This window comes from Apteryx rowi, unplaced genomic scaffold (genome assembly GCF_003343035.1).
Source record: "Apteryx rowi isolate R43461 unplaced genomic scaffold, aptRow1 scaffold_19, whole genome shotgun sequence".
Taxonomy (NCBI): Eukaryota; Metazoa; Chordata; class Aves; order Apterygiformes; family Apterygidae; genus Apteryx; species Apteryx rowi.
In genome coordinates this window covers 1,083,969-1,098,026 of record NW_020448196.1, presented here as the reverse complement: position 1 = coordinate 1,098,026, position 14,058 = coordinate 1,083,969, and the positions used below count along the sequence as shown (strand labels likewise).

The 14,058-nt window shown below is 34.6% G+C and overlaps 1 protein-coding gene across 6 annotated transcripts in view; it reads right to left on the bottom strand.

The window, feature by feature from the left end:
* Window positions 1–14,058, bottom strand: part of MAN2A1 (mannosidase alpha class 2A member 1) — a 130,908-nt gene that overhangs the window by 89,886 nt on the left and 26,964 nt on the right. For 5 of the 6 annotated variants that reach the window (XM_026062084.1, XM_026062087.1, XM_026062089.1 and 2 more), the window contains 3 exons: window positions 4,921–5,092; window positions 2,991–3,118; window positions 1,264–1,437 (listed from right to left, as the gene is read on the bottom strand). In XM_026062084.1, coding sequence (XP_025917869.1) covers window positions 1,264–1,437; window positions 2,991–3,118; window positions 4,921–5,092 — 474 coding nt within the window. Of the gene's footprint in view, window positions 1–1,263; window positions 1,438–2,990; window positions 3,119–4,920; window positions 5,093–8,268; window positions 8,541–14,058 lie in introns of those variants that run through there. The other variant, XM_026062086.1, reaches the window with a different exon arrangement.

The window sequence follows — 14,058 nt, the reverse complement described above, 5'->3', positions numbered from 1 at the left end:
CGGTACGTTTTTCCTCCAGGAAAATTTGCTTGTGCAGCAGACAGCATTTTTTGAATCCCCTCCTCCCCCTTAACATCCTGCGAAAAACACACAGGAACTGAAAAACTTTATAATCATCACTACCTTTCATCAGTAATTATAAAATACATTTTTTGGACCCTGTATTGATAAAGCAGTGACATATTAGCTTATTTTAAAAAATTACAAGACCAAAATACAATTGCACACATTTGTCATACTACTTATTGGAATGCTGGTACAGTGCAAAGCAAAGCACAATATTCATATAAGAAAGTACAGGCATTTTCAGATACTTACCAGTTTGCTGAGATATAATTGCTACATTATTTAAGTGACCTTTCATACTGTAAAATGTATAAGTAATATCAAGAAAGCAATTATCTTTATTCTAAAAAAAAWTTTTTTTTGAAAATTTCATTGCAAATTAAAATGGTGAAATATTTTTAATCAATTTTTCTGACTAAGGATAACCTACATATTTCAAGTCTACAGAAAGCTGCTGTAACTAATGAGACTAATTTGTCACACCATCTGAGAAAAACTGGTTGCTCGGAAGTTTTTCCCCATAGTAAGAATGGGAACAAGGCCCTTCTATCTTCAACCAATATTCACAGTTTTGTTATCATTTAAGGAAAATGTTCCTTTCTACTTCCACTTTATTCCTTGCCTCTACTCACTAAATATAACCAGCAGGTGATGGAGTGGGAGGAGGAAAGCAAAGACGTGAGAAAAGGAAAAAAAGAATATTCCACCCTCTACTTTTTCTAAATATATTTTTGAAAGGAAAGTGAATCTTTTGTTTAAAGCTTTAAAACGGGAAATAGAAAAGTGAACTAAAATCCGTAACCTCTGCTTTTCCCTTTCCCATATAAATATTTTCTAAGGAGCGTTAGAGAAGAGAAATGAGAAAAAGTAAAAACAGAACTGAAAACGAAGTAAAAGGAAGATCAGATGAACAATGACAACACTACAGCTTTTATATTTAACCCCTTCCCCAACACATGTACTTACTTTTTTTGTTATAAAAAAAATCTCTGAAGTTTTTAAACAAAATGAAAGACTTTCTTTTAAAAACAACAAAACCAGAAGTTTAAAACTTTGAAGACTTGACTAACTTCTACAAATAACCTATTCCTGTAGAGATTGTCATAGTATTTATTGAAGCCCTCTTGATCTTTTATTTTAAATCAATAATAAAGCAACAAATAAAATAAATTGAGACAAAGGAAAAAAAAAACATACCCCAGTTCTGTCTCCAAAAAAATTCTAGTATCTTCTGAGTTGCAAAGTGTTTTTTAACTGAGTAGTGAACTCTCTGTATAAGCATATTGGAAAATCCCGCGCGTTTCAAAAGATAGGCCATTGTCGGGGAATGCCCAAAGGGATCGACGGCCCAACCAGACTTTGGTTTTACTCCTGTTGACAAAAGGAAGAGTAGATGGGCAGAAAAAAAAAGTTTTACTTTTCACTCAATAAAGAAAAAAATACCAATATAATTTAAATCAGATCTCTACGGATGAAATTTCCAAGAAGGTAAATGAAAAATACAGGCAATTAAGTCTCCTTAAGAACATACTTTGGAATTAACATTCTAGAATTAAATAGATAAGTATTTCTGTAAAATCAAATGTCTTAGAGGCAGGGCAGTCTGGCTAATTACGTAAAAAAACCTGGGATTATGACTTAAACTGTTACATTGTTACTGTTTCARCTTTTGTCTCAAATATTTAACTTTATACAGAATTATAATGAAAAACAGCTCCCATTTTAAAATTTTTCCAGATGTTACAATTAGAAAGGAAAATTGAAAGAAAATGAACAGATGCAGATGGATAGATAAGTCAGTGAATTTTCATTGTAATTTAAATAATTTTAACCTTTGCTGGCATTAGGATTAACTTTTGTTTCAAAAACTAATTGATTTACTTGGCTGGCAGTCATTAGAATTCAGCTGATTACTATTCTCTTTCCACTGAATTTCACATCAGCAAATTAGAAAGCTATACCTAACTTTTGTTTAATCGATTCAATAAGTATCTCTATTTTTACTGTACCCCCACAAGAAGAGTAGGCAATGCATTACCCTTTTACTAGACATTTTTTCTAAAACATAATTATGTTGAACAGTATTTATGGGAATTGCAATCCAAGAAAAATATAGTGAAACAGTTTTTCAAAATAATTTCAATTAAATGAAGTAATGCTGTTGTTAAAATCTCTATACAAATATTTCACACACAGAAAAAGGGTTAATTAAAAAGAAAAAGTTATCTCTAATTATGGAACTAAACCAGAAAAGTCTCCCAAAGCCACCAAAATAATTCAGCCAGCCTTATTGCAGGTACTTAGTAATTCCACCAATCCTGGAGTTGTTTGACTTTCTTCAAAGTTTCAAAAGCAAATATGAAGTCTTTTTTTTTTAATTTAACATAAACGATTTTAACAGATTACATGGGGGTGAGGTCTTACCATTACTAYTAAGTTTCATATTTACTTTTTGAAAAGCTTACCTAAAAAGAACCTAATTAATATCCAGCCTTCAGAATAAATTCAAACACATGGAAGGCATATCAATTTTTAAATCAAGTGATTTTAAGGCCTTATTCATGATTTCCAAAAGACAAAAATGGTAATCCTGAAAACCGTTTGTAATACCAGAGGCATGTGAACTACAGTTTAGCATGATTTAGTCTTGCATATTATTATGCTTATATATTATGCACATCTTTCATTAATCAAAGTGTTAGGACAGAAAAAAAAGCTTAAATACACTTTATCCAAGAACCTTCATTTGTAAATAGAAACTGCAAATACTAGGCTCAATCCTGCAGTTTTCAGTAAGCGGTCTGATTTAATGTTTTGGGAAAGCAGAGTAAACAAAGCCTTCTAATCACCTGAAAAATATAAAGAAAGAATTGCAAATTGACTTCCTGTATTAACGCAGCAAAATTTTAAATCAAGCTACATACCCAGGTTCCTTTCTAGCCACTGATGTCCTTCTATCATTTGGTCAATTAAAGCAAAGTAGTGAGGAGAGGCTTCATCAGGCATAACCCATCCTCCTGTTACTATTTCAAATTGCCCATCTTTTATTAACCTGAAAGAAAAATATGTAAATTGGGTTCAGAAACTTGCTGTGAAAATATACTGTTAAAATCTACTTCTGAATACACAAGAGATTTATTGGGCAAACAATGCCAAAATCTAAACTGATTATGCTAGTTCCAATACTAGACTACTTTTTTTAACTGAACAGAGAAAGAATGAATACATGAAGAGTGAAATTCTTAATAASTCTGTGCAAGCAAAACTATCTGCTCTTCTGCATATGCCATAGAATATTTGGGGKTTTTTTTATTCAGGAAGAGGGCTACTTCCTGCAAAGACTGCAAAAATAAAATAGTGCATGTGCCACAGTACTGAAGGCCAATTGAGTGAGATGCCCAGATATTCAAGCACAAGTTCAAGCACTACTAATATTTCCTACCCCTGATCTAACATTCTTCTTATTGTTTTAGAAAGCTGGTGGAGCTTCAAAGTTTATTATATCTATAAATACTTTAAACCATCTCATTGAAACAGACCACAGAATGATCCAGTCTCCCTTTTAAGATGTCCATGGACCTAATAATCGTGCTTTCAGTACAAGATGGTCCTTAGAGTTAAATAATGTAATCTCGGCACTTATATTGTACACTACTGCATATCTGATTAATGAATTCAAGAAAGAAATACAATAAGCATACAAGCACTTACTCATATCATAAATAATGCCCATAGAACTAATGAAAGCATACAGCAAAATAACCTCCTGTGCATGCTTCTGTAACTCTTCTATAACTAAAGAGCAGTTTAACCAATACCCAACTTACCTGAAGCAAGAAGTACACAGTTCCCTAGTGAATGTTGTTTACCTGCTTTTTGTGTTCCAAGAGATTTTATCATCTTAAAATCCCACAGTGTGCTCTAATGTTTACACATTGTACATAACTCTTTAAACAGATAGTTTTCTATGTTACTCCCAAGATCTCCAGGGATACCAAAGCTTTGCAGCTTTGAGGCTCTCATAACTTTAATGTATGTTGCAGCTTTAGCTGCACCCAGTGTTATCTCAAAGGGATGCCCTGATCCACCTGTTGGATCCTGTCTTGAGGCATCTTAGTTTAAATATATTATATATATATAATTATACATACACAAAATATGAATATACAAAATATGAATATACTATACTATATATATAGCATATCTAGATAATAATTTTTTAATAGCGAGGGTAGTATCTCAAAACTAGATCCTTACTTAGAAGTTATCCAAGCAGCATGCTTTCTTGTCTCAATGTCTAGTTAAATCTCTTACTTTTGTATTACTTTATGACCTGTGATTTAAAAAAAACCCTGAAAATACGTGTATAGAGTATGCAGTTCTTTAATATTTACATAGCTGCATGTTTATTAAAAACATAGTTTAAGATGCTAAACATCTCATTTCATAACTACTAAAACTGAGGAAGAGATTATCTTAAATAAATAGCTAGTATGAAAGGTTACCTTCATCCCACTGCCAAAACTTTTATGTCACTTCAAACACAGGAGCTGAGTTTATAATCACAACTCCCACAATTTGGAAAGCATCTTAATGGTTGGGAATGGATACTTTCAACCATTTTTTTCCAGCAACTCAGTAACTTCACTCCATTTCTCTAAATAGAACTTTGTTTTTTAATTAAAAATAAATAAATAAATAACCAAACACCCCAAACCAGAACTTTAATAGTGTGATTATTCTCGTCATACCACTTTGCAATAAATGAAATCAAGTTCACAGTGTAGTCAAATACACATAAAGATTCAGAACATTCTGCAAGAAGTACAACACAAACAGTATAGATGCTCAAACCTTTTAACAGCATCCTTTTTTTGGCTATCTATTCCATCCCACCATTTTGATAAGTAAGAAATCTCAGACCACATAAATTTTCTTCGGTTGTCTTCTTGTAGTTTTATAACCATATTATTTAAGATATGTTGTGTCTGATCTCTGAAGTAGTCCTCAAAAGTCTTCAACCAACCTAAGTAAAGAAATAAGAACATGTGAAACAAGATGTTCTCTTATAGCCTTTACAGACCCACATCCCTCCTGCACCCTGCAAAAAGTTAAGTCACACATCGATTTAAAAAGCCAAATTTTACATGGTGTGGATGGTTCACAATGCTGAATTCTCTGGGAGTTTGTTTTTACAAAATTTAGACGTTTTATTTCCTAAAAATACAAATATATGGAATACTAAGCATTCTAATTTGATCAGCTGAGATAACACTGTGGGGGAAACATTGTGTGTTTAACACTGTGGGGGAAAAAATGATTTCAGCAGAAATTAAATAGTTGAAGAGGAAGAAGTAAATATCCGTAAGTTGATCTTTCTTGACAACTTCGTTAGGTTTCCTTCTCTCTTGCAACATAAGGATTGCAACATCTATTAACAGGACATCTTCCAAGCCCATGCTCTATTCCCAGCACGCACATCCCTCATTCTTCCTTCTATTTTCTTCTTTATCTCTCAAGTCATAAAGCACCCCATCACTTCGGTCTATGTGAAGCAACTGAACTAAGATCATCACTAACAGCACCTCTCACTTGCATCTTGAGAAGAAAACAGAGAGCCAATAATGGTAATCCCACAGACCTAGATACATAAAAACGGAGGCAAACTGAGCAGCATGTAATCAACATCACTACTGAATGCTTGTCAGCAATGATTGAGGAAAGAAAGGCATGTTGTGGTTGCATTCCCTCGTTAGAAAAGGTATCAACTTGGTGAGATGCAGAGTGAAAGAAAAGGGGAGGCTGTGAATTCAACCACATATTCAGGCTTCACAGTGCAGAGCCTTCCATGAAAATTCTTTAACCTCTTCCCCAAAACCTTCTGTAAGGAAGCAGACACATCTTCCTTCCCTGAACCTGGATGGGTTGTGTTCCTTCTGTAGATATAACTGGAAGAAGGAAGCAGATAAGCCTGTCTACTTAACACACAAGCAGCATATTCATATTCTTCCTATCAGCTCATCACGCACGAGTGTTATTGAGCGCTGCCCAAAAGGGCCTCAGTAGTTGAGTTTAAGAAAGTATCAGATACAGCAGAATAGCTTACTCAAAAGAACAAGTGATGATACCAGTCATTCCTGAAGCATCCACATTTTAAGATTTTGTGAAAGCTTCCATATAACATGAGGATTATTCTCCAGATAAATCTCCCTCTAGTGATTCCAGTCTGAGTTACCAGTTGTCCTCAGTTCTGTTCTATGGAAGCACTGCCATTCTCACCCAATGCTAGTTCACTTTTAAGACAACACATTACTAGTCTGTTTTGGAATACATTAATATTGCTTCAAGGCAAGTAGGTAAATACAAAAGATTTTAGTATACAACAATTCATTTTTAGTCTAACAAAAGAAAAAAAAATTATATTACTGAGAATATCCCTTCTGAGTCAATATTCAGACTCTCATCTCTGGGAGTGGGGAAACGCAGGAGTGAAGTTTACCTTAGGTAAAATTGCAAAGCCAATGTAATTTGACAACATGCCCATTCTTTTCCAGCTCACATATCACAGTGTTAACCACATTTTGAATACAGAATCTTATAGTTAACAATAATCACTAGACAGTATGAGCCGAGTTTGATTTTTGGTGGCACTGATGTTTAAATTTGGCCTTTTCAAAGTAGAAGTATTCAGAAATGAAGAAGAAAAAAAGTGTCCAAATAAGGAAATAAAAAATTTTTAACACTCCTGAGGAAAAAGTGCTAGCTCAGTATCCTCTTTTAAAATTGACGTTTAGCATCTAGAAGAATCATCATACTTAATACAAGTTTTTGTACAGATAAAACAGTAAGGTCTAATTTAATATCTCAAAGTTGTATTTTCCTCCAGAAAGTTAATAAAAAAGGCATAAGATCTAGACATAAAACATACTTTTTTTAGAGGCGTGGAAACAGCATAATACAAAAAGTTGACAGCAAATTACTATTTCACAATAGTTTCAGGAAGGCTGAAGAGGGAAAAGGCAATGAACAAGCTGAATTCATTTTCCTTTTATGCTGTTTTGATCAAAACTTGTTGTGATCTCTGTCTATTTCAATGAGTGTTTTGTTATGGAAGCTTTCACTGAAAGAATTGGGATCTTAGGATGAATAAATCTTTTTCAATATTCATTTAACTTTTAACAGATGAAAGAAATATTTCACTGATATTTATGTAAGAAGATGCASAAGTAGCAGACTGCAAATTTATAGCTTTGTCTGAAAATTTCTTCTGCAAGAGATAATGTTATCATACTTGCACACAGCTAATGGAGAATGAACTGAAACTGTGTCCTATTTTTTCTTATACAGAAATGTATCATAATAATAAAAACATTTTAGCATGTTTTTATTATCCTACTGTGTTGTAGCAATAAAAGCTAATTTACACTGAATTAGTTTTTTAAACATTGTTTACACTGGGTTATTAATCAAGTTTTTCAATAGAGAATCACAGGAAAAATAACAAAACAGTTGGTATAAAATACATTATGATGAAGGAAAAGCAGCTGTATGGTTAGAGTCTTTTTTTTTTTTTTTTAACTCAATTTATTAAGCTACATAGGAAGGGTGTAACATGGGTAATACACCAAATCTTCAGAAATTCCTAGCAAATATTTACAAATGTTCACAGAATTCATTGCAAGCTATCTGAAAAAGTCCTCTGAAATTTAATTACCATGCTTCTGGTATCTTGCACTTAATCTATTTAGTTCTACATCAACAGTTCTTAACCCATTACTCACAGAGGCTGTCCAACTTTGCATGGAGCCACAATGATTTAAAAAAAAAAAAAAAAAAAAAAAAAAAAAAATCATTTACAGTTGCTACCGTAAGTCGAATACCAAAGACTACCACCTTACATTTACCATTTCACATCTTGGTTCCTAATATCACATAAGATTTTTGTACAACTGAAGTTCATTCTTATTCTTATCCATAAACTACAAACTTATTCCAGGATGAATGAAAAGGTTCACCAGTGTATTTGGACCAGGAAACTCTGAATTCAAGTACAGTTTGTACGTGCAAAAACTAAAGTAGCTTAAAGCAGCAGTTACCAAAACTAAAAATACTGTATTAGCAAAAGAACACTTGTCAATTTAAGCCTACGCTAGAACTCTTGCCAGTATAAATAATATAAATAAGAAAAGAAAAGTTACTCACTCCTTAGTGACATTATGCAAAATGTGGAAAAACTGTGGAAACTTGATTTTTTTCCTTTTTCCCCATAGAGATTTTTATCATCAGGAGGTTTTCTGCATGTCTTCCTCTCCTCTCCACGCCCCCCGCTTTTTTTCCTTTTTAAAGTAAATTTCCTGGTAGACAGTAAACTCCAGGAATCATGCCAAAATGTCAGTGCAATCCACTGCTGTGCAAAAAACCCTGAAGCATCTCATTAACAGATTTGCCATTAGGCCTGTCTACAGTTTCCAGTCCAATTTCCTTCTTGAAGCTGTACCATCTCCTCGCACACGAGAAAGGCATTTTTTTGTCCTTCTTCATATAGTTAGGACACAGACAGAGATACAGACAAAATTTCAGGTCAAAATCAGAAGAGGAGTCAAAAAATTAAACACAAAATAACCTAAGTAAAAGCACTTTACAATCTGATCACAAGAAGAATCACAAATCAACCCTGAAAACACGGAACCACTATTACCAATGGTGTTTGAGCAGTGCTTACAAAGCCATGCAGACGTATGTAATTTTCATTTCAGTGGTTAATTTTAAACCAAAAGACAAAAGTAGCACGCCGCCCATAAATAAATAAATACGGTTCTGAATTGCCTACTACCATAAGCCACACTCCAACATTTAAGAGCAAATGTGTCCTTGAGAAGATTTCTAGTTCCTAACGAAACCTGGTTCAGTGAAGAGGCAAACCTAGTCAATGGCTAGAATACTATTACTTATTACATTAACACATTCCTTTTGTGGTTCACATCTCTTTCTTTAATTTACTTTACAGTAGCTCAAAATCAATTTCATTGGGTCCAGAATTCACAGATCAATACTGCTTCCTGCAATGAAAGGAACTTAATTTATTCATGATTTTGTTTTTATGGAAGAATTAAGTAAGACAATGTCATTTCAGCAAGCATTATAAAACTTACTAGAAAAATACAAGAGAACTCTTTGCAACAAAAGATGTGGCACTTCAAATCTTAAAATTTTTAAGTGTACAAATGAATTATTAAAACCTTACATAATTTTTTCATAAAATTATGTCTAAAACAATACAAGATGAAAGCACTTAGCCTAATTCCTGGAAGAAGATAGCCATTAAATATATTGTCTTGATAGCCAAGAAAGTTAAACAGGATCATAAACTGAAAGAAGTTATCTTAGTTCTTCATAATTACATTCATGACCTAGGTAACATGTGCAGCCTTAACAGTAAAAATTATTCCTGATAATCATCATAATAATAAATTAATGGATATGTAAGCCCTGAGTTCTTATCTGTGTTTTGGAGAACTTCAGTGTGGTATGTGTCTAACTGACCACACACGAGCCTACAGTAATGACATTAATCCACAATAATGCAAATACCAGAAATAAATAAAATCCAAAATCCAAGGTTTAATTTACATTTTAATAAGAACAACCAGACGTGGAAAGAATTTTGAATTAGCTCCTTTGTAGATTCATCAATAAAATAATTCCCTTAAGACAGAGAATCTATACAACAATTTTTAATTTAGAAAGCCATATCATCATCATCCAATGTCAAAACTAACCAAGGTAAGTTAATCAGTTACTATTTTAGAAATGTTTCTGACATAAAACCTCGAAACTAATTTCACACACCAAAAAGGAAAAAAAAAAYCAGTAGAGACAAATTACCCAGTGGTTAATGGCTCATTGGCCAATAATGTGAAAAGAAAACCTCTAGAAACATGATGTCTCTGAGATAAGGTTACCCCAGAAATAAAACTAAAAGCAGTCTCCCAAGATAGTTATTTTCCGTTTTTCTATGTGACATAGGATAAACCAGAATAAGAGAGAAAGCCACCTGGAACATGACTGTGTTGCAGCAAYTGTTCCGATACAATAGAAGACAAATAAAATATGAGCCCTTACTCCCCCCCCAAATTCTCCCAAATAATGTCATTTAGCTTGATATTTACTTTTCCAAAGGCATACTTAAACTGGTAGATCTCTGCTCAATAGACCAGGAGAATCGTTCCATAAGGTATCTACCACAATGTAACTTTATAAGCATAGCTAAGCGCTCAAATGAGCACTTGACCAGAAACAAAATCTGTAATAAAACAATAAATGCTTCAAAAATTCTCATTAGACTTCTTACATGTTAGGCTTACACAGTGCAAGGTCAACTTCTGGTTTGTACAAGTGAAGCCTGCTTTTCTCATAACTAAGATGGGAAGAAAATTTGTACTGATCAGGAATTTATTTCTTGCTGTTTATAAGGAGAAAAACAAATTCTAGACACAAAGATACAGTGATTGTGTTTTAATCTTCCTACAAAATGCAACATGACTATACTAATCAGTGAACTTTCAATTTCATGGTCTATAATCTGAAACTATCTAAAGGTAAAGCTCTCAGTTTTAATTCAACTAACATTTTTCACTTCTGTTACGGCTTTATACTATCCTATTCTTACATTCAATCAGAATTTTACAGTTGGTCAGGACAATAGTCTAAATTATTAGTGGTCCATTGAACCAAACGTGAAGAAACCAAAGAAATCATTTGAAAATCATACCTAGATCTGGCCAACAGAAAACAAACCTGAAACTCCACAGTGTATTAACAGTATCAAACTTTTATGCTTAATTTTTCTTTTATCTCAACACTACAATTAACTTCTTAAGGCTATACAGATTTCCACCTGAAAAATGGAGATGGCTTTAAATAATAAAAAGGGGCTAATGTAAGTGTTAGCATAGTAATGTTACCCATGTTATAGATAATTCATGAAGTTTTTAAAGTAGTATTTAGACCTGTTGTGCACATAGGTACATTTTCACATACATTTTTACTAGGACAGAAATTTCTGGGGGGGGGAAAAAGCCTATTTTAGTCTCTTTCAAGTCCACTTAAGAGCTGCTTGTACTACATCTGTAACAATCACATCCAGGAATAGAATCTGATCTAGTACAAACTCACCTTAGAACATCCACAAATCAAAATTCTTAAATAAATAATTAAATGAAAAGATATTACCAAAATCACCATTTCCAGCTAAGAGCAATAAATGCCAGGGGGCCTGGCCAGTAATCTTTGAAGTCTTTTGACCCCTATGGTCATAAATGAGTATCATCCTTCAAATCCAGTTGTGCTGGCTGACAGTATTACTGTCCCCAAGCAGAGTTCTCTCCTTGGGAGTTCAGCTGCCTAATCCACCTCAGGCAAAGTCACATGAAACAGCTGTTGAAGCACATAAGAGGTGACATAAGGACTTTGCCAGCACAGCAGGTTATATGATCATTCCTTAATCTGCTCAGGAAGGAATGCCACCATCTATGGTGGCAATAACCTCAACCAGCACAGTCATTTGTAAAGTGAACATCTATGTGTGGCTTGAGATTAATTTGCACTGAGTCATTCCCCAGGCCCAAATGGGAGACGCTAGTGAGGTGATCTAATCCTCATTAATTGTCAGAAACTGAAGATGACAATGATGGCTGCCACTGACCTAAAATGTAAGAGCGAACCATTCTCGTACCTATTTTCCCAATACACAGCCACTGAAGGAAGGAGCACAGAGACCCCAAGTTCTGAATGAATTTACATGGAGCCAGTTAACCCAGATTTAGCAGAATTTAGTAACAGCAAGTGCTTCAGGGTGTAAGTCACCCCCAGTAACAGAGCCTGGAACCTAAGACCACCTTCTCCCTTTTCTCACAGATTCTGTTCCAAGGCAGTTTTTCACCTTTGAGCTCCAGATATTCACTAGCATAACTGGTTAAATGAAAAATTAAAGAGAAAGTAGTCTCAAAAATAAAAAAAATAGAATGAGAACTTAAGGTTTTTAGAGCTAAGAAAGTTGCATCTTTACCAGCCCCATTAACTGGTAAATATATTTCCTATACAGAGTTACACCATAGGTTCATTACGCCTTAAGTTCTTTTGCTGAAAGACATCACCATCACATCATGCCTTTTAATCCTCAGTTTTCCTTTATCACAGAAACAAAAAACATCCCCCAAAAATGGGAAAGGAAGAATGTAATCCATAGCTATACAAGAGATTTCAAACCTTTGTTACAGGCAAATATTTTCCTTTTTTGAAGTGCTTATTAACATGCACTTTCATGCTGCAGGCAATTCCAAACAAGTGTCCTTACCAAAAGCAGTACCAAGTCTGGAGATTTCTGATAATACTGTTTATAAAGGCAAGTGATAACCAGTCTTGCATGATCACCTTTGGTGATGGAAGGAGTTACCTTTACCAGGTTTATAGCTTAGTTTGACAATTTTGTATCAACTGAGGAGTCTGAACAAGCTGTAAAACATTTAGACTGTGTGCACAAGGAGATGAAGAGTTCTTGAAGATTTTACTTACTGCATGTGGAAGGACAGATATAATTTTATATTATAATGCATGAAGCACTTAGATATTAGGGAAGATGACATTGGAAAGCAAAACAGGACACCTGTAAGAAAGTCAGCTATCAAAAATGAAAGACTTCTGTGACTTCAGCTGAGACTTTGGGCAAAACCTTGGGGATAAACTATACAGAAACAATACTGCAACAGAAAGAAGAGAAATGGGTCTGTCATAAATTCACAGAATTTCCTCAAAACTTATTATTGAAGGGACAGGCGCACAGAGGACTGCTTTCAGAGAGCTGGAAGAACAAGTGACTCCCTCCAAAACAGAAATGTGAATGCTAGTAAAAGTCCATCTCTCAAAGTTCATTATGGGCCAGGAACCCAGAGTTTGGAAGTGGGACAGAGCACAGCTTGAGAGGGCAGAGGAAGAGCAGATCAAACCTCATTAAATGGAACTCTCCAATTCACAAAGAGACATTACTTTGATGTTAAACTAAGAGGTGGACAGACATGTTGCAAACATACTTCCTGGGTAAGTACAGGAAATTCCACAACTGATAACACAAAGTAAAAAAGGAAAAGGGGTTGGTGTGGCTACGTTAGATCACGTTAAGACTGGTATCTATGCCTTACCTGTCTTCAAAGTTGAATAGCTTTCATTACTCAAAAACATTTTGTATACAGAGCAGCAACCCAAACCTGACACAGTGGAGTGTGATATACACAGAGAGAAGAAATTTCTTTGGACCTGGAGAAAATCCTTGTCATCCTCTGACCTTCCAAAAGGAGGCATAGTATCTCAAATGTCATGGCAAATACACAGCGAAGCTCAAAGCTTCTGCATCAAGGTGGCTCAGGAATTACATCCTAATTTGGAGGCTAACAAAAGATATGCCCTTCTTCCCAACACTTCCACTACTYTGAGGATCCTTTCCTCAAATGCTTTGAAGAGCATTACAGAACTATTTAGTCTGTTAACCCCAAAGACACATATCTAAATGTTTGGAGGCTCTGAAGGAGCCTTATCCTGCATACCTGCTTCTTAAGAAATAGGACTAAAGTAGCTTTTGCAAGTTCAGATGGGCCAACAGCAACCTCAGGACAAACTTGCTAGGCATATGCTGAGGGAGAACATGCAATTTGTAGTAACAGAGTAGAGTATCTTCTGAAGTAATCTTGGTGTGGAAAGCGGTCCAATAATTGCAACACTCACATTTTGTAGAAYGTGAGCGCTCACTGGGCCACTTTCGGTAAGCAGAACTGGTGCTGCAGAATGAACCAAACACCAGGTTAAAGCACCTGATGCCAATGCTCATCAGATGACAAAGATGTTAGTTTGTGGAAACATACTGCAGTTGTTTGCCTGATTATAGAAGACAGGACAGGGACCTGCAGATGTGAAGAAGAAAGGGGAAGGTCGGAGGTCAGA